Source organism: Zingiber officinale, chromosome 10B, assembly GCF_018446385.1.
Source record: "Zingiber officinale cultivar Zhangliang chromosome 10B, Zo_v1.1, whole genome shotgun sequence".
NCBI lineage: Eukaryota > Viridiplantae > Streptophyta > Magnoliopsida > Zingiberales > Zingiberaceae > Zingiber > Zingiber officinale.
In genome coordinates this window covers 54,810,286-54,829,586 of record NC_056005.1, presented here as the reverse complement: position 1 = coordinate 54,829,586, position 19,301 = coordinate 54,810,286, and the positions used below count along the sequence as shown (strand labels likewise).

Here is a 19,301-nt window from a genome sequence, read left to right as displayed (position 1 = left end):
ATTAAATACGGAAGGAGATGAAAAAGAGAATAAGAAGAGGACACATCTATATTCCTAACTCCCATATGGAATGGTACAATTTTGAAATTATTTTGTTCTAAAAAATAATAAAATTATTTTAATTTATCTTCACATGTTTATAGCAAGTCAAAGGGTGACTAATGTTAGTATGACATAATACTAATCGACATGATACTAACGGACATGATTGACACAACAACACAAGATAGAATAGTCGAGTAATTTTGAGTTTCGGTAATTTATCATCACGATAAGTTTCGACTGTTTCGTTCAATATAATACAAGATTTCAAACCATGATCCTAATTTTATTTTGATGTATGGTAAAGGGGGAGGAAAAGGTTATGAAAGGATAAGTAAGAAATGTTGATACATTAAAGGGGAGTTATAACTTTAATTAAGGGGGAGTTATCATTTAAGAACTTTTATTCACTTATATTACAATCTAAGTTAGATCATCAAATTTAAATGAGTTGTTAAACAGAAAAAGGAGAGATTATTGATGTAATCATATCTATGACGATTTTGATATTTAAACAAGGGTTTAAGTTAGAATGTGTGATGCTTATTAATGAGGTGTGACAAGTGTGCAGCTATAGGTTACTTACACAAGTATTGCAATTGCAATATAAAAAGTTACATATCAAGGGTGAATGGATGTTTAACAAAAGAGTAAGACCCAGAAGCAAAGTTTCTTAGTAATGTGAAGTCCCTGAGAAAGATATTCATAGTGTTTTTTATTTGTGCAAAGTTGAGGATGATATTATTAATATAAATAGGGTTTATTATGGGCTAGATTAGCATGGACTAAATATTAGAATTGGCTTAATCAGTAACACAATTGACTAAAGCTTGAGTCAACTGGTTAGTCAAGTCAAGATAGATGAAAAGGGAGCACAATGTTTGCATTTACCTCTGTTTATAATCTAGTCAACCAAATAAGTCAATTGCTCCACAAATTTGAGTCAACTCAAGAAATAATTTCGTTGTACAATTGGAAGATTAATTTATCGATATAAGTAATGATCTCAAAGCTTCTATAGTATATCAACTGATGGATAATTGAATCAATTGTTGAAGTAATTGTACAGTTGTTGCAAAGTGATTAGCTATTACAATGACAATAATCCAGATCAGTTGACCTGATGGTAGATACAATCGATTGATGCAATTAGTAAAGCTATTGTGTGGCAAAGAGCAGCCAATTGGAAGCTCAAAATAATAACTGAACTAGTGGAAAGAAATTCGAGAAGGAGAAAGTTAATTGATTTAGTAGAGTGACTCGTCAAAGGGTCATAAATTGTAGAGTATGAGCCGAGGTCTATCGAACCATGTAAATACCTTTATCTACATTGTTTCTATACTTATCTTCATATTTGTTTTTTGTTTGTGTTTGTGTTGTCTCTTGCTTACCTCACTAACCGTCTTGTACAAATTAAAGGATAGGCTATTCAACCCATATAGCCTCTATTTTGATCCTACAATTAATACACTTAAAGGAATAACTTTGCAATTTTGACCCTAAATAAACTAGGAAACAAATTCTAAAAAGCAATAAATACAATTATCCCATTATACTCCTAAATTAAAAGATACCAAACTACACGATACCCAAAATAGAACAATTTCCTATCAGCTCAAAATCGAAATTTTAAATTCAAATCCATTCATATTTTTTAATCATCTAAAAATTTATAAAATTTTAATTCCTTGTTTACTTATATCAAGATCTTTCTTCACCCTAATTTCCTTATGTCCTCTCTCTTTAACCTCTCTCATCGATTTGTTGGATGGTTTTACAAAGCAATCTTTGTCTGCATGCTCTATTAACTATATGAGATCGAAGGGAATTAGCTACATGCTTCATTAACTCCTTGGTCGGAAGAAATTAACTACATGCCTCATTAATTCAAGTTTATTTTCCTTTTGCACTTCATCAAGTATTTCTCGAGCTTTATAAATCTAAGGTCAAGGATCATTTGTTGCTTCCTCTATTTAACTCTTGAATACATGTGAGTAGGAGGTTAATGATTTCACTATCACCATGCCCAATTTATGTTGTGCTTATGAGAGTTGCTTTAGTTTATGTAATAAGTTAGACATAAATAGTATCTATGCTTTAGCTTGAAAGATAGTATCAAAAGATATTATTAGACTTAATAGAGTTACAGGCCTAGTGGATTTAGTCCCACATTTGCATTTTTTATGTTTCAGATTTTATAACATCCTATATATATCCGTGGACTGGTTATTTCTGTATATTGCAATCAAATATTTATTTCTTCAAATTCTATTAGAAACCTTCAAGCTTGAGTAAGAGTAGAATAAGTCTAAAAACTTAGTTGACCGGTTACCATACCGTAACTTCAAGTAAGAGACATTTGTTGAAGAGAATCAATGAACGAGGTGCGATTCTGGCCAAAATACAAAAATAGATTAGCTTTCAAGAAAGATTTTAAACAATTGCAAAGATTGTATCAGCAAACTTCATTTTCGAGCTAATATAATAAAAGCAAAAATGTTAATGAATAAGTATATTATTTATTTTATAAGTTTACAGAAACGAATATAGTTATGATATCCTCAGTTAAATCTGGACCCACTAAAATCCTAGCATAATGGTTAGAATGTGATCGGGTACCTCACAATATTAAATAATGTATGGAGATGCTTTACAAGATACAACTGAGTTGGTGTCTTTAAAAGACTTTTTGACATTGCTTCAATTATGTTAACAAAGAATTAAAAAAAAACATTTTAGTGAACCATGCATGCAAATTTCAAATTTATCATTTTGCATGCCTAACTTTCATAATCCCTAAATCACGCAGCATATTCTTGAAATGCCCCTTCTCTTTCTTTCACATCATCAAGCCCGTTTCATCCGAAACTAGCTGATGGACATAGAGAACTCCGAATACTTCAAACAAAAATCAATATACTCCTAGAAACTCCCTTAATATATTTGTGCCCACAAATCTGAATTTGACAACATAAATTGAGAACAGTGAATTTTTAAATTTACAAAGGTTTGATAAAGTTTGTCATAAGCTCATTATAAAACCTAGGACAATGATACTCATTAACCAACACCACCGATGGATTCCTAGGACTCCCTTGAGCCTTCCTAATATATCCATGGCCTCAAATCTGAATACGATAGTATAAATTGAGAGTAGTGAATTTTGAAACTTGCAAGGCTCGATAAAATTTGTCACAATCATATTATAAGGCCTAAAACAATGATATTCAGTAACCAACACCACCAATGGGTTCCTAGGACTCCCCTAATTCAAAAAATATCAAACTTTTAAATTTTCAAATGGTATAGGTCCATCAACCAATTTCATCTCGAATGAAATTAGCTAATGAACCTAGAGAACTCTAAATACTTCAAATCAAAATCAATGGACTCGTAGAAGACTCATTAATGTATTTATGCCCTTGGATCTGAATTCAATAGAATAAATTGAGAGAGCGATGAATTTTTGAATTGGTAGAAAAAAAGTATAGAAAAATCTTGTGATTGTTTTGTGAAAGAAACTATCAAATTCAAATATGTGGGCATAAATAGAGCAAGAGAGTAGTGAAAAGATTGTGAGAGAAAAAAAATGAAAAAGAAGAGGAGTGTGAGAAAAGAAAAAGTAAAGATGAGAGTAGTGAAAAAAAGAATGAAAAAGAAACAAAAAAAATAAAGCATGAGAGTAAAAAAGGGAGCTTTTATGCAAACGAAAGAGAGGTTAAGAGAGCTTTTTATTCTCAACAGCCAATGATTGTACTTTTGTACAAGGAGACTTATTTCAACACTAACAATCTTAACCCTTCTTTGCCTAGTGTTGTTAAATCTCTTTTGCAGAAATTTAATAATGTCTTTCCTGAAGAAGTTCCTGATGGATTGCCACCACTTAGGAGAATAGAGCACCAAATTGACTTCATCCCAGGAGCAGTTATTCCTAATCGACCAGCCTATAGGAGCAATCCTATGGAGATGAAAGAGCTTCAAAAGCAAGTTGAAGAGTTGATGAAAAATGGGTATGTCCGAGAAAGTTTGAGTCCTTGTTCAGTTCCTGTTTTGCTTGTGCCTAAGAAGGATGGAACTTGGAGAATGTGCGTTAATTGCCGGGCTATCAACAAAATTACGGTAAAGTATCGTCATCCTATTCCTAGATTAGATGATATGCTAGATGAACTATATGGTTCTTGCATTTTCTTAAAATTGATTTGAAGTCTGACTATCATCAAATTCACATGCGTGAGGGAGATGAATGAAAAACTGCTTTTAAGACTAGGTATGGTTTGTATGAATGGTTAGTCATGTCATTTGGGCTAACAAATGCACCTAGTACTTTCATGAGATTAATGAACCATATTTTGCGTGCTTATATTGGAAACTTTGTTGTAGTATATTTTGATGACATCTTGATTTAGTAAGAATTTAGATGAGCATGTCGATTATTTACAAAAAGTTCTACTTGTTTTGCGAAATGAAAAATTGTATGCTAACCTTCAAAAATATTCTTTTTGCACTAGTCAAATAGAGTTTCTTGGTTATATTGTTAGTGCTAAGGGAATAGCAGTTGATGAAGAAAAAGTTAAGGTAATTCGAGAGTAGCCAACACCAAAAACGATAACTGAGGTACGTAGCTTCAATTATGTTAACAAAGAATTAAAAAAAAAAACATTTTAGTGAACCATGCATGCAAATTTCAAATTTATCATTTTGCATGCCTAACTTTCATACTCCCTAAATCACGCAGCATATTCTTGAAATGCCCCTTCTCTTTCTTTCACATCATCAAGCCCGTTTCATCCGAAACTAGCTGATGGACATAGAGAACTCCGAATACTTCAAACAAAAATCAATATACTCCTAGAAACTCCCTTAATATATTTGTGCCCACAAATCTGAATTTGACAACATAAATTGAGAACAGTGAATTTTTAAATTTACAAAAGTTTGATAAAGTTTGTCATAAGCTCATTATAAAACCTAGGGAAATGATACTCATTAACCAACACCACCGATGGATTCCTAGGACTCCCTTGAGCCTTCCTAATATATCCATGGCCTCAAATCTGAATACGATAGTATAAATTGAGAGTAGTGAATTTTGAAACTTGCAAGGCTCGATAAAATTTGTCACAATCATATTATAAGGCCTAAAACAATGATATTCAATAACCAACACCACCAATGGGTTCCTAGGACTCCCCTAATTCAAAAAATATCAAACTTTTGAATTTTCAAATGGTATAGGTCCATCAACCAATTTCATCTCGAATGAAATTAGCTAATGAACCTAGAGAACTCTAAATACTTCAAATCAAAATCAATGGACTCGTAGAAGACTCATTAATGTATTTATGCCCTTGGATCTGAATTCAATAGAATAAATTGAGAGCGATGAATTTTTGAATTGGTAGAAAAAAAGTATAGAAAAATCTTGTGATTGTTTTGTGAAAGAAACTATCAAATTCAAATCTGTGGGCATAATAGAGCAAGAGAGTAGTGAAAAGATTGTGAGAGAAAAAAAATGAAAAAGAAAAGGAGTGTGAGAAAAGAAAAAGTGAGGATGAGAGTAGTGAAAAAAAGAATGAAAAAGAAACAAAAAAAATAGAGCAAGAGAGTAAAAAAGGGAGCTTTTATGCAAAAGAAAGAGAATTTAAGAGAGCTTTTTATTCTTAACAGCCGATGATTGTACTTTTGTCAAGGAGGCTTATTTCAACACTAACAATCTTAACATTCTTTGCCTAGTGTTGTTAAATCTCTTTTGCAGGAATTTGATGATGTTTTTCCTGAAGAAGTTCCTGATGGATTGCCACCACTTAGGGGAATAGAGCACTAAATTGACTTCATCCCAGGAGCAGTCATTCCTAATTGACCAGCCTATAGGAGCAATCCTATGGAGATGAAGGAGCTTCAAAAGCAAGTTGAAGAGTTGATGAGAAAAGGGTATGCCCGAGAAATTTTGAGTCCTTGTTCAGTTCCTATTTTGCTTGTACCTAAGAAGGATAGAACTTGGAGAATGTGCGTTGATTACAGGGCTATCAACAAAATTACGGTAAAGTATCGTCATCCTATTCCTAGATTAGATGATATGCTAGATGAACTATATGGTTCTTGCTTTTTCTGTAAAATTGATTTGAAGTCTGGCTATCATCAAATTCACATGTGTGAGGGAGATGAATGGAAAACTGCCTTTAAGACTAGGTATGGTTTGTACGAATGGTTAGTCATGTCATTTGGGCTAACTAATGCGCCTAGTACTTTTATGAGATTAATGAACCATATTTTGCGTGCTTATATTGGGAACTTTGTTGTAGTATATTTTGATGACATCTTGATTTATAGTAAAAATTTAGATGAGCATGTCAATCATTTACAAAAAGTTCTACTTGTTTTGCAAAATGAAAAATTGTATGCTAACATTCAAAAATGTTCTTTTTGCACTAGTCAAATAGAGTTTCTTGGTTATATTGTTAGTGCTAAGGGAATAGCAGTTGATGAAGAAAAGGTTAAGGCAATTCGTGAGTGGCCAACACCAAAAATGATAGCTGAGGTACGTAGCTTTCATGGGTTGGCAAGTTTCTATAGGAGGTTTGTTAAAAATTTTAGTTCTATAGCTGCACCCTTAACTGAAGTTGTTAAAAAGAATGTTCGGTTTCATTGGAATAGTGAACAAGTTTCAGCTTTCAACTTACTTAAGGAGAAGCTAAGTTCTGCACCATTACTTGCATTACCTAACTTTGCTAAAAGTTTTGAAATTGAGTGTGATACATCAGGAATAGGTATTGGAGCTGTGCTAATACAAGAAGGTCGACCTCTTGCTTATTTTAGTGAGAAACTCAGCGGAGCAGTTTTGAACTATCCAACTTATGACAAGGAGATGTATGCATTGGTGAGGGCTTTAGACACTTGGCAGCATTACTTGTGGCCCAAAGAGTTTGTTATTCACACTGACCATGAATCGTTGAATCATTTGAAAAGCCAAAGTAAGTTGAATAAATGTCATGCAAAATGGGTGGAGTTTATTCAATCATTCCCTTATGTGATCAAATATAAACAAGGTATGGAAAACATTGTTGCAGATGCTTTGTATCGAAGATATACCTTGATCTCTACTTTGAACACTAAATTATTAGGATTTTAATACATCAAAGATCTATATTCTAATGATCCTGACTTTGGAAATATGTTTGATGTTTGTGAACAGGTTGCATTTGGGAAGTTTTATAGGCATGAGGGATTTCTTTTTAGAGTGAATAGGTTGTGTGTCCCTAATTGTCATTAAGGGAATTATTAATCCAAGAATCTCATGGTGGGGGACTAATGGGACATTTTGGAGTAAGAAAAACTCTAGAAGTGTTGGTAGAGCATTTCTTTTAGCCACACATGAAATGAGTAGATCTTTACCTCGTGGATTGTATACACCTTTACCAATTCCTAGTGAACCTTGGGTTGATATTTCCATGGACTTTGTTGTAGGACTACCAAAGTCTAAACGAGGTATGGATTCTATTTTTGTCATTGTGGACAGATTTTCTAAAATGGCTCATTTTATTCCTTGTAGGAAAACAGATGATGCTAACCATATTGCGGATCTATTTTTTAGGGAGATTGTGCGGCTTCATGGAGTACCGAGGAGCATAGTTTCAGATCATGATGCAAAATTCCTAAGCTACTTTTGGAAGACACTATGGGGAAAATTGGGAACAAAGCTTTTATTTTCTACACATTGTCATCCACAAACAGATGGACAAACTGAGGTGATCAAGATTCGAGGACGAATCCTTTTGGGGAAAGGGGGAATGTTGGAGTCAAAGAAAGAGAGCAACAAGATAAGATCATTGTCAACCCACTCTAGATGTTAATGATGATCCATTATGCATCAATGGAGGGCCAATTACAAGGGCTAAGGATATTAAGATGAAGGAAGCATTTAATGTACTAATGGAATATGTGAAGGCAAAAGCTACCATTGAAGAAGGTTTAACCAAGAGCAAGTCATTCGGCATAGTCAACCTAATTCAAGCCTTAGATGAGCTTAATTAGCATTTAAGTCTCATGTCTATGTAGTGGGGATATGTAGGCTTAATTTAGACTCAATTTCTGCTTTTATTTGGGTTGTAATAAAACCATAAGCTTAAAATGGTCAAGTACTCTACATAGGCCTTTACTAAATGGGCTTTCTTTTGGCCTTTTAGGATTTTTTGGTCACCTTATAGCTATAAATAAAGGGGGTGACGGCCACACATGTATCTTTGACATATTTTTCAATCTAAAACACAGTGAGGCTCTCGCTTGTTGGTTCTTCATTGAACTTGAACTTATCAAGGCATCTCCTTGTGGCATTCAAAGACTTATCAATCTCAATCCCAAGGTTGTGGCTTCTTCCATCTCGTATACCAAGGTTCGTGCTTTTCTAAACATTGGGTCGAGGTTTCTTTCATCCATCTTATCGTCTTTAGACCTTCTTTCTTTCTATTTTCAATTCGTTGTGGGTTCTTGACATATCTTTCTCGTTGGGTTCACATCACGCCCAAGGCTCTGAACCAAGTAAAAACACTTGGGTCTTCTGTGTGTGTTTGTTTCTTAATCCGCTGCTTTACTCTTGTCGATTTTCGAATCCGAAACGCGTGAACCCCTCCAGCGCTTCTCGATCCAACAATTGGTATCAGAGCAGGGTAGCTTTAGTTTGGTGCAACCACCAATCAAGCACTTTTTCCGTGGTGTTTTTCCAGTTTTTCGGAGTCGATCGGAATCGGTATTCTTGCTGTCTTCCGATCTTATTTTTTCGTAATCGGATTCGTCTCGAAGTCGGTGCAACACCACTCGAGATCGTCTTTTACTCTTATCTTAAACCCGCACTGCTAATCCAGTATCAAGTCCTGGGATACTTTTTTTTTCGTTTTTTCGTGCAAGATCCTCAAATGGCTCTCCAAGAAGGTTATAGCACCGCTCGACCACCGCTCTTCACCGGAGACGACTTCGGTTACTGGAAGGATCGGATGGAGGCGTATCTCCAGACTCACTTTGAAGTCTGGATGATCGTCAAAATCAGATTTCAACTACCAACTGACGGCACCGACAAGCCAATATCATACGAGGACTGGGACGCGACTCTTATCAAAAAGGTAGAAGCGAATGCCAAGGCAACCTGGACCCTCCAGTGCGGCCTATCGAAGGAGGAGTTGAACCGCGTCGGCTCGTTCTCGAGTGCCAAGGAACTTTGGGAGAAGCTAATCGAGCTTCATGAAGGAACGTCCGACACCAAGTAAGAGAGATTTAATACTTAATAAACTATATAATATTAAAATGCAGGAAAATAAGACGGCTAGCTAACTCCACGCCCGGATACAAGACCTACTCAACGGTCTACATGCAATCGGACAGAAGGTAGAAAACAGAAATGTAATCAGGTATTCTCTAAACGCTTTTCCGAGAAATACTTTGTGGGCATCCATGGTAGATGCTTACAAGGTTTCTAAGGACCTTTCTTCAATAAAGTTAGATAAGTTATTTGCAGAATTCGAATTACATGAACAAATTAACTCACGTTCGACCGAGAAAGGTGTAGCTTTGGTTGCGGTTGAACGGGAAAGTTAATAAAGCAGAATCGTGAAAGGCGAACCGAGAACCAAGTCAGACAACAGCGAACGAACGACTCATTGGTGCTCAGCTCGAAGCTCTGGCTCGAAGAGAAGAAGGGCTTCAACAAGAGATGAATGGTGAAAGGTCATCCAATCCAAGGAGGTCCAACCAAACTTAAAAGATAGTTACGATGATACGGATGCAGAAGGGACATCACATGAACCCGAACAAAGATACAAAAAAAGCCAAGAAGGAAGAAGGCCAAGGCGACACAGGACGACCATCCTCGAAGAACGACGAAGAACTCGGAATGAGGCAGACGCAGGTATTGCGATTACGAGAAAGACGAAGGGAAGTCAGTGAGGATGAATCGGAGCTGAAGGAAACCGATCCGTATCCATTTCCGATAGGCCAAACCTCTGTAAGTACACATCTTATACAATTTAATCAATTATTTAATGCATAAATTAGCTAAGTCCAACATTCAAGTCACTTCAGGAAGGTAACCTCCCTTAAAGTGACTCCTGAATCCTTGTTCACTGGAACCTCAACTCAAGTCCAAAAGTTTAAGGAAGAGAATTCAGCCTAAAAAATTCAAATCAAGGATTTGAAAGTTACATGGATTACATTGGAGCGGTTTACACGTTCCAAGAATCTTGACTTGATTTTGGAAAACAAAAAAGTCGATACAATCGCAGGACTAGGATTAAAACTAAAAGAAATACCGATCTTATTTACGACCAACGAAGACAAAGATAGTCCAAGCATGGGTACCTAAGTCCAATTTGGTTAATCAAGTTGGACTTGGTCAATATTGAGTTCCCAAGGATCAAGTCCATTACCTTGATAGACCATATCGAGGCTATGATCCAGGGGAGCCAATAGAAAAACTATCTTAATAAATAGATAAAATTGATTGATGATTGTTTATTTATTTTCCTTGTATTATGCATATTTAGATTAAGTTAGACTAAGGACCAAGGCATAATTTACACTTGGTTAGTTAAACCTAGAGGTTTCAATAGGAAAATTAAATATATATTGTCTTTGAAAGGCTCTGTCTAGAAGTGGTGGATGATCTCATACCCAAAAAGGCGAGTATCTCGCCACAGCTTGGGAGCCGATCTTCGAAATGTATATTTAATTAACCAATTGAAAAATCTAAGTTTAACTCAAATATAAATTAATCCTTAAAAATAATCTAAATCAAAGATAACCATCTCACAAAACTACTTAAGGTTCCCTTATTGATAATTTAGAAACGGATGAGATTAATCTATGCTGAACTTAATTTAATTAACTTATTCATTTAATCCAATTAATTAATTAATTTATTAAAAATCTTTTTAAAACTTATTTAAAAGTCATTTTAAAACTTATTTTAAAATATTTTTAAAAAATTTATTTAAAAACATTTTTAAAAACTCATTTAAAAATATTTTTAAAAACATATTTAAAAATCTTTTTAAAACTCATTTGAAAATCTTTTTAAAACACATCTTTTTAAAACTCATTTAAAAATCTTTTTAAAACTTATTTAAAAATCTTTTTAAAACTTATTTAAAAATTTTTTAAAAAAAAAAACCTTTAAAAACCTCAGGCGCCTCCCACACAAGAGATGTGCCCTCGAGAAAGGCGGGAAAGGCGCCTTCAAAAACGTTGAAGGCGCCTTCAACCGCAAAATTTACAGCGAACAGAACTAATTCTGTTCGTCTTCTGCTCGCGATTTCCACGCACCAAACCGGCGATTTCTTCCTTCCAAGGCGCCTTCAACCCAAGTTTTCCTCACCTAAACCCAACAATGCCTCCTAGGTATACCCTAATCTATTTTAAATCATCCTATACATGTTTGTTTTTATACTTATATGGGTAAAATTAGGAAACGACACAATGTTGCGTCCACATCGGGCATTGCCCCTTCTGCAGATGCTAGATTCCCCACTAAGCAGCAGAGTTTTAGTTTCATTGAGCATTCATACTCTGTGATTAAATGTAGATACTTAAGTAGACCTTTTTTCACTAATTAATGTCAGCCTGTCATTCAGATGATTGTACACTATCACCTGGATAGACTGGTTTACTGCAGTAGTGAGGTAAACCAAGATTTATGTGTCCAGTTTTACAACAACCTTGAGAGGGTTGATGATTTGATCTATTCCACCAGAGTTGGTGGAAAGGGCATCCAGTTTACTCCTTCCTTATTACGTACCAGTTTAGAACTTAGACAGTTAACATGCACTTTCATGTGCTACCCTAGTAGGGATCTGCCATTTGGCGAGCCCTACTCCCACATTACTCTAGATACACTCTATGAGTACTTTTTTTTAGGGGAGGGGGGGGGGACCACTTGGAATCTCTGACTTCAGGTCGGTGTCTCTTAGGGTACAGGACTACATCATGTATAGAGTCCTGACTGCATGCATTCTACCCATCACATCTCGGGACGTCCCGAAGATGCGTCAATCTCATTCCTTCTTTTTATATGCATTATGTCATCATCTAGATATAGACATTGCATTGCATATGTTCTATAACATTATTCATGCGGCTAGTCTCGTCACATCCCGAGTAGTCCACATGCCCTATTGTCGTATGCTGACTTACATCTTCTCGACGATAGAGGGCATAGATGTGACTCGGGGGGCGATTATTCTCCTTACATTATGATGAATTTGGCCAGCATCATCTTAGATTAGCGCATATAGATATCACTGCTCAGGGGGTCCTAGCATGGAGAGGTGGGCCTCCGCCAGCCGATCCAACTGAGGATGAGCCAGTTGCTCCAGCCGAGGATGAGCCAATTACTCCAGCCGAGGGAGGTGGCCTAGCCCCAGATGAGTTCTTTCAGCCACCTGAGGGACGAGAAGAGTTATTTGAGTTCACTCATGATCAGTTATTTGGAGAGCCTCTCGATCCATCCCAGCCTTCGACGTCAGCGCAGTCTTCCACTTCCTTATCCATTGAGGATAGACTTGCTCGTCTTGAGCGGACCTCCGCGCTGACACATCAGCTGGTCTTGGACGACTTCCGTACACTACGGACCGAGCTCACTTCTCTCCGGGAGGAGATTCGTCGAGTGTTGCATATACACGAGCAGCCTCCATCACCCCCTCCAGCTGACGACCCTCCGATTTGATACTCTGTCATACTTGCATTATACTTTTTATAATATACCTATACTTACTTCATGTATGGAGGATTTATTTTGTTTGTTGTTATGTTTAGGTGATTAGCACTTATTTATACTTATACTAAGTTCATTAAATTATTCTGTTTCTGTTTTAGTTTTTAAAATCCTAGGAAAAATGATTTTCAAAATTTCAAACTTTGTTAGTTATTTCAAAAATATGGTTTAGCCTAGGATCTTACCCCTAGAAATCATGTACCCCTAGTTCCAGTCAGAGCATCTTACAAACACACTAGGATTAATTTGCTTGTGTTTGCAAATATTTAGAATGGTGTGAGATGCATAGGGTACTACCTGGACTTAAGAATGCTTATGTCTGTGCATCGACATAAGTCTGGGCATTAAATACCAAATAACAATAGTCAAGTTAAGTTATCCAGATTTTAGTCAAACTAATTGGATCACTAACTTAACTTGACTAATCAAGTGAAAGCTGTCGCCCTCTAGGTAAACAGTAGCTAATGGTTAGACATATGGCTAAGAAAATTAAGTTTTAAGTGATATTTTTTACTCATGCTTGGACTTTAGGAATTTGTGTAAAGGAACAATTTTTTTAAAAATGGCCTTAGGTAAAATTTTATAAGTTTTTAAATTAAGTGTTTTTCAAAATCATTTTAAAGTATTCTTCAAAGGCTTGTCAAAAATTTAGTTTTCTTTCAAAAGTTTTCTCAAATTTAATTATGTGTTTAATGCTTTTCAAATCTAACTAAGTATTTTTCTAAAGTTCTTCAAAATTAACCAAGTTATTCAAGTTAAAATAACTATCTCTTAACTAAAGTTTTTAGTAATTTCTAAAAAGAAAAATTTTTATGCTAAGTGTTTTTCAGAGCTTTTTAAATTTCACTTTCAAAAAGTTTTTCAAATTTAACTATGCAGTTAAATTTCACTTTTCAAAGTTTTTCACATATAACTAAGTATTCTTCAAAAAGCTTTCAAACTTAACTAGGTAAAAGCTTTCAAAATTTGTGACAACTTTTTACTTAGCTAAAAGGTTTACAAGAAAATTAACTCTAAAAGAAAAAGTGTTTATCAACGCATGGTTAACCCTCTATTAAAAATCCTTTATTTTTCTAAAAAAAATTTTCCTCTTTAAAAGCTAAGTGCTTATTTAAAATCTCTATTTTTCTTTTTGAAAGATAAGATAAAAATTATTTCTGAAAAGATAAGATTTCTCAAAACTAGCTAAGGTCATTTATCATTTTCTCATTTTTTTTCTTTACTCTTTTGCTTATTGATATATGGCAAAGGGGGAGAGTAGAGAAAATTCAATTCAAATTCAAATTCAAAGAAAATTCGAAAATTTAAATTCAGAGGAATTTTTATTAAAGGGGAGTTTTTATAAACTTCTATTAAAGGTTTATCAAATTTATGCTTATGCTAGAGATGCTTTATAATATTTCTTTATTGTATCTCTTTTTTTAATTTTGAATTTCAGTTGTCATAATAAAAAAGGGGGAGATTGTTGGTGCGGGAAGCATCCGACGATCGAACCTTAGTTTTGATAATGGCAAAGGGATTAAAGTTAAGGTTATTTGTTATCTGATATGCTGAATGAGTTTGCAGGAAAGTCCTAACTGCGGTTAGGCAAGTGGAAAACCCTAAGAGGGATAACCTTAGGTCCTAGGAGGTGGTAATCCTAGGTGGAGGAAAACCCTAAGGGGCGGCGACCTTAGGTCCTAGGGGATGGTAACCCTAGGTGGTGGAAATCCTAAGGGGGTAACCTTAGATTCTAGGGGTGGGTAACCCTAGGTGGTGAAAAACCTTAGGGGGTGGTAACCCTAGGTTCTAGCGGGTGGTAACCCTAGGCGAAAAGTCCAGTCGATTTGAAAGACCGGACTAGCATCAGGTATACTCTTCTAAGTGGAGTAGGTAAGGAAGTGTTCCCCGGAAGAGGAAACAGTAGGCGTCGGTTCGACCTAGGGTTTCCGGTCGGAAATCCAAAGTCAGAACCGGACAATCCGTGACTGTCAAACTTTTATATTATTATGTTTATTGTATATGCTAACTTTGTTTTGCAGGATATGTGGTTGGTTTATGGACTAACATGTTTTGCAGGGACAAAGGAGCAAGATTAGCCTCGGATGAACAATACCGAAGCGCCCTCATGGAGTTTGAGGCGCCTCAGGTGCAAGCAGGGCGGGAGGCACCTCGGACAGAGCTGGAGGAGCCTCAGACCAGGCTTGGAGACGCCTTCAAGGGTGATATAGGCGCTTTCAACCAGATAAGCTGCGACCATTTCAGTTCTAATCCGCGCGGCTGACTCGACTCGTTGGAGGCGCCCTCAAGGGACTCTGAGGCACCTCCAACAACCTTTATATCGGGTAATCGACCAGCAGCTCAGATCATCAATTCTCAAGCGTTCCTTCTCCTGTGTGCTGCTAAAAAGATGACCCGGAAGTGCTGTTGCAAGTCCCCAACGACCCGGAGCTTCAACTTCTTAACTCTGTTGTCGATATCGTTTAATTTTCAGTTGTAATTATTTCTATTTGTACTCGTTTGCGATATTATAATGATTGCCCAAAGTAAATGCTCAACGAACGTGGGCCTTGGAGTAGGAGTCGCCCAAGGCTCCGAACCAAGTAAAAACACTTGGGTCTTCTGTGTGTGTTTGTTTCTTATTCCGCTGCTTTACTCTTGTCGATTTTCGAATCTGAAATGCGTGAAAGCCACGAGCGCTATTCCCCCCCCCCCCCCCCTTAGCGCTTCTCGATCCAACAATTTTGGCCATCCGAAATAGGGCTCACCTGAACCCAACTTCCGGCCTTCTTGAGCAACCTTCCGCTCTGGCTTCTCGTCCCTCGGAAACACCGCGCACCTCCTTCTCGTCCGCCCATGTACTCTTTCGCAGCACCTCGTCCCTTAGACACACAGAGCCCGTCGGCTTTCTCCAATGCCGTCCTTCTCGCTAACTGCGTCTTTTGCTCAACTTCCTGTGCTCTTAAGTTCTTGTACATTTAGACACAAGGTTAAACCTAACAGGACTTAACTTAACTTGTTTGATCATATCAAAACTACCCTGGGGTTCCAACAAGATGTCTCATAACTCTGTCCAGCAAGCCAAAGCTCAATGTGAGAGGCCCAAGAGATGTAATTCTTACCATCCAACTGCTCGGAAGAAAGGGGTGCAGTGATGTGGTTGGTAAAGATTGAGATATCCGGCTTTGGGACGCCGAATGTAGTCATTGATCAGTTTGGAAAGAACTGCGAAGAAAGGCTGAGGACTTCGGATGGCGCTGATGGACGGGCCACGGGTGGACGGCACTGATGGACGCCAGAGAAGATGCTGATGATGCCGGAGAGTAGGTTGGAATGCAGGATACGTCGTGCAGCGCAGTGGGTCCGGGAGAGGAGGAAGATTGCGAGAAGATTTTACGAACCGCTGCGAACCCTAGCTAGATTCGACGGCGCCTTTGAGAGCTTGTCACGGTGAGGGAGGCGCGGCAAGGGAGGGAGATTTTGCTGCTATGAGAGCGAGGTGGTGGAGAGCGCGGCGAGGAGAATCGCGAGCGAGCGGTGGAGGCGGCACGTGAAGAAGGGCGGATTTCTTGGATCTCCTTAGAGGCGGCAAGAATGAGAGGACACAGCGCCGGCAGCGGTCCGCGCGATGGAGCAGCGCCACAAACGCGTAGGAGAAAGGGAACGGGGATGGGGAGGATGACAAAAATTAGGATTTTCTTAGGAAATTAGGGTTTGCTTTAACTCGGCTCTGATACCATGTTAAAAGGAAAACAAAATCTCGTGTCTTGGATACCACGAGTTAAGCTTTTTATAGGAAAGATATACATCATAATTACAGAAATACCCCTATATATTTACATATTCTAATACGAAAAATGATATGCTCAAGGAAAGAATCTCAATGAAATGCTCAAGGATAGACACATAAAATGATGGGGCACACAAAAAGTGAAACGGTGGGCCATAAATTTATGTGTCTATCGTTGAGCATCTCATTGAGATTTTTTCTTGAGCGTATCATAGCTCTTCTAACACCTCCATTACTCAAATAATTTTGGACAATAATTTCTAATTCATTAAAAAAATTAATTTACAACTGTCTACTCGGAATACAATCCATCATGTTCCTATTCAATCATTTGATTACAAAAATTAGTTTCCAATTCAGCCACGTCCAATGAACCTGTGAGGAGTTAATTCTAACTTCCTCTGGCTTCTTGTTTTATCTATTGTCACATCAATATCATGTTTTCCTTAGGATCCCCAACCTTAGTCCAAATATGAACACCAACATCTAAACATCCTCTAGAATAAAGTTACACTTTCCCACCTCTATGCCATAAATCTTGAACCCCCTCCCCTCCCATTTCCTAATAAACTATCTGACTAAAAATGAAGGTGTAGTCATAGGAGCAGAACAGAAGATTACAAATAATACAAGAACAGAAAATAAATAAGTATCAAGCTAAGCTGAATCAATCCATGCAAATTTATTAAACATCTTACCGATTATAAAGACCTAGAGCACACCTTCCTTCAACAGTTTTCAAACCATCTGCACAATGTTATGTTATAGGATAACTAGTTTGACATTAAAAAGTCTTTAATAGCACAAACATAAAAGAATGGAAAAAAAATCCCAAGAAAAGCAGGAAAAAGGATTCTAGCATTACAAAGCTAAACCAAAAAGAACATTAAACATTAGAGGAATCAAAGATACGTTAAGTACAAAACTTAGTAGGATGACAAGGATTAATTTATCAAAAAGTTTACTTCAAAATATCAGAATCCTGCAAATCAGACATGGTTAAGACAGTGGTTTTTAGACTTCAATATAAAAGTTGCACATGAAATATGAAGATTATAGTCAAAATTGGTATGGAAACAATTCATGTTCAATATATTTATGGTTGGAAACAAGGTTCTTTTCCCACCATTCATTTCATGTGAATAATGGGCAGGATATCAGTCTATCAACGTATCTAGCTAAACTATATTAGATAAAGATTATTGCAGAACAATATCCATGTTTATCCACATTCACAAGTGTACACTTCCTGCAAACTCTATGGTATTTGTAGTAATAAAAATCTAAGCTTGTTACAGACATATCATTCACCGAACCTCTCAAATACTAAGCAAATATATTATAGACTGGATATTAGAACTATTAACTGGTTATTAGTACAAACAAGAGACGTAATGAGTTCCTTACACCTCATATAACACAAAATGGCAATCTTCCTACATGATTTTATCGTCATGAAACATTAGATTAGAACCTATGAACAAAGTGCCTACTTATCAGAATATATCTGGATTTATTTAGCAAGATCAATATTCAGTTCATCATTAGTATTTAAGCCAAACAAAGCCCACGTGTGATGTGACAAGAGTCATAAGCCTTATTTTATGTCTTACAATTGATCTACCCACTACATTCAACATTTTTAATTTCTTATTAAGAAGTCATATTGCCTTGTAATAGAACACAAAAATTTGATGTAGGATTATCTATTAGTCAAGGAACTTAACTAATCTACAAAAAAACAAAAAAAAAAGACAACCCAATGCATGAAGCTCCCACCAATGAGGGGTCCTGGGAAGGGATCTATTGTACACAATCTTATCCTGCTTTGTAAGAGATTGTTTCCGAGACTCAAACTCGTGACCTCTAGATCACATGATAATAACTTTACCGTTACACCAAGGCTCTCCATCAACTTAACTAATCTACAAGACTTTTAAAATTATTTCTATTAGAATTTTAATACTCAAGGTGAACAATACCATTTTATCCTAATCCAACACTACTAAACCAAAGAACACTATGGTGATGCATGGGTAATAGAAGGTATAGTTCAAACTTTTGATTCAAAAGCACTTCGTTCTTATGCCTATTTGTGTCCTTGGTGAAAATGGAACGTATAGCTCAAATTTTTGAATCAACCATTAAACGCTTACATTCTTTCTGTCTATTTATGCCTCTAATGAAAATATAATGTCGTATTCCATCGATAAGGAGGCTTTTAGGTCAAACGTCAAATGACATTATTACACTCTAAGGACACAGGCTCCCATGATTCACACCTTAGTTAATTTATCAATTTTAGAACATTGATGATATTTATCTATGTATTGATGATAATTTATAATTATAGATTCCAACATAAAAATGCCAGATGATTATAAATATACATTTATGTATAACTTGAGAACTTAAAATTGTAATAAGAGATTGAGATCTATTATACTTAACCTCTTAAACAAGATAAAATTCATGCACATTCTTATTACCAACTTAACCATTTGTGCTTCTGTCTACTTTCCTTTGACCTCCAATTTTGTAGGCATAGGCACCCTTTTAATATTATAGTTGGTTTCAACTTGTACATAGAGTTGCTCAAAGATCTCGACTTGTTGAGTCCTAGTTTGGTTTGAGTTTTGTCTTGTTGTATTTACGTTCTGTTTCATTTTCTGTTTTATCGGTATAGTTTTTGTTGTATAAAAAAAATGATATAAATAAAAAAATTTGAGGACTTTT

The 19,301-nt window shown here is 36.2% G+C and overlaps 1 protein-coding gene across 2 annotated transcripts in view; it reads right to left on the bottom strand.

The window, feature by feature from the left end:
- LOC122029995 overlaps positions 1-19,301 on the bottom strand; it is an 86,095-nt gene that overhangs the window by 50,790 nt on the left and 16,004 nt on the right. For both annotated transcript variants that reach the window (XM_042589146.1, XM_042589145.1), the window contains exons 4-5: positions 17,264-17,312; positions 2,380-2,434 (exon numbers count right to left, since the gene is read on the bottom strand). In XM_042589146.1, the coding sequence (XP_042445080.1) occupies positions 2,380-2,434; positions 17,264-17,312 (104 nt within the window). The remainder of the gene's footprint in view (positions 1-2,379; positions 2,435-17,263; positions 17,313-19,301) is intronic.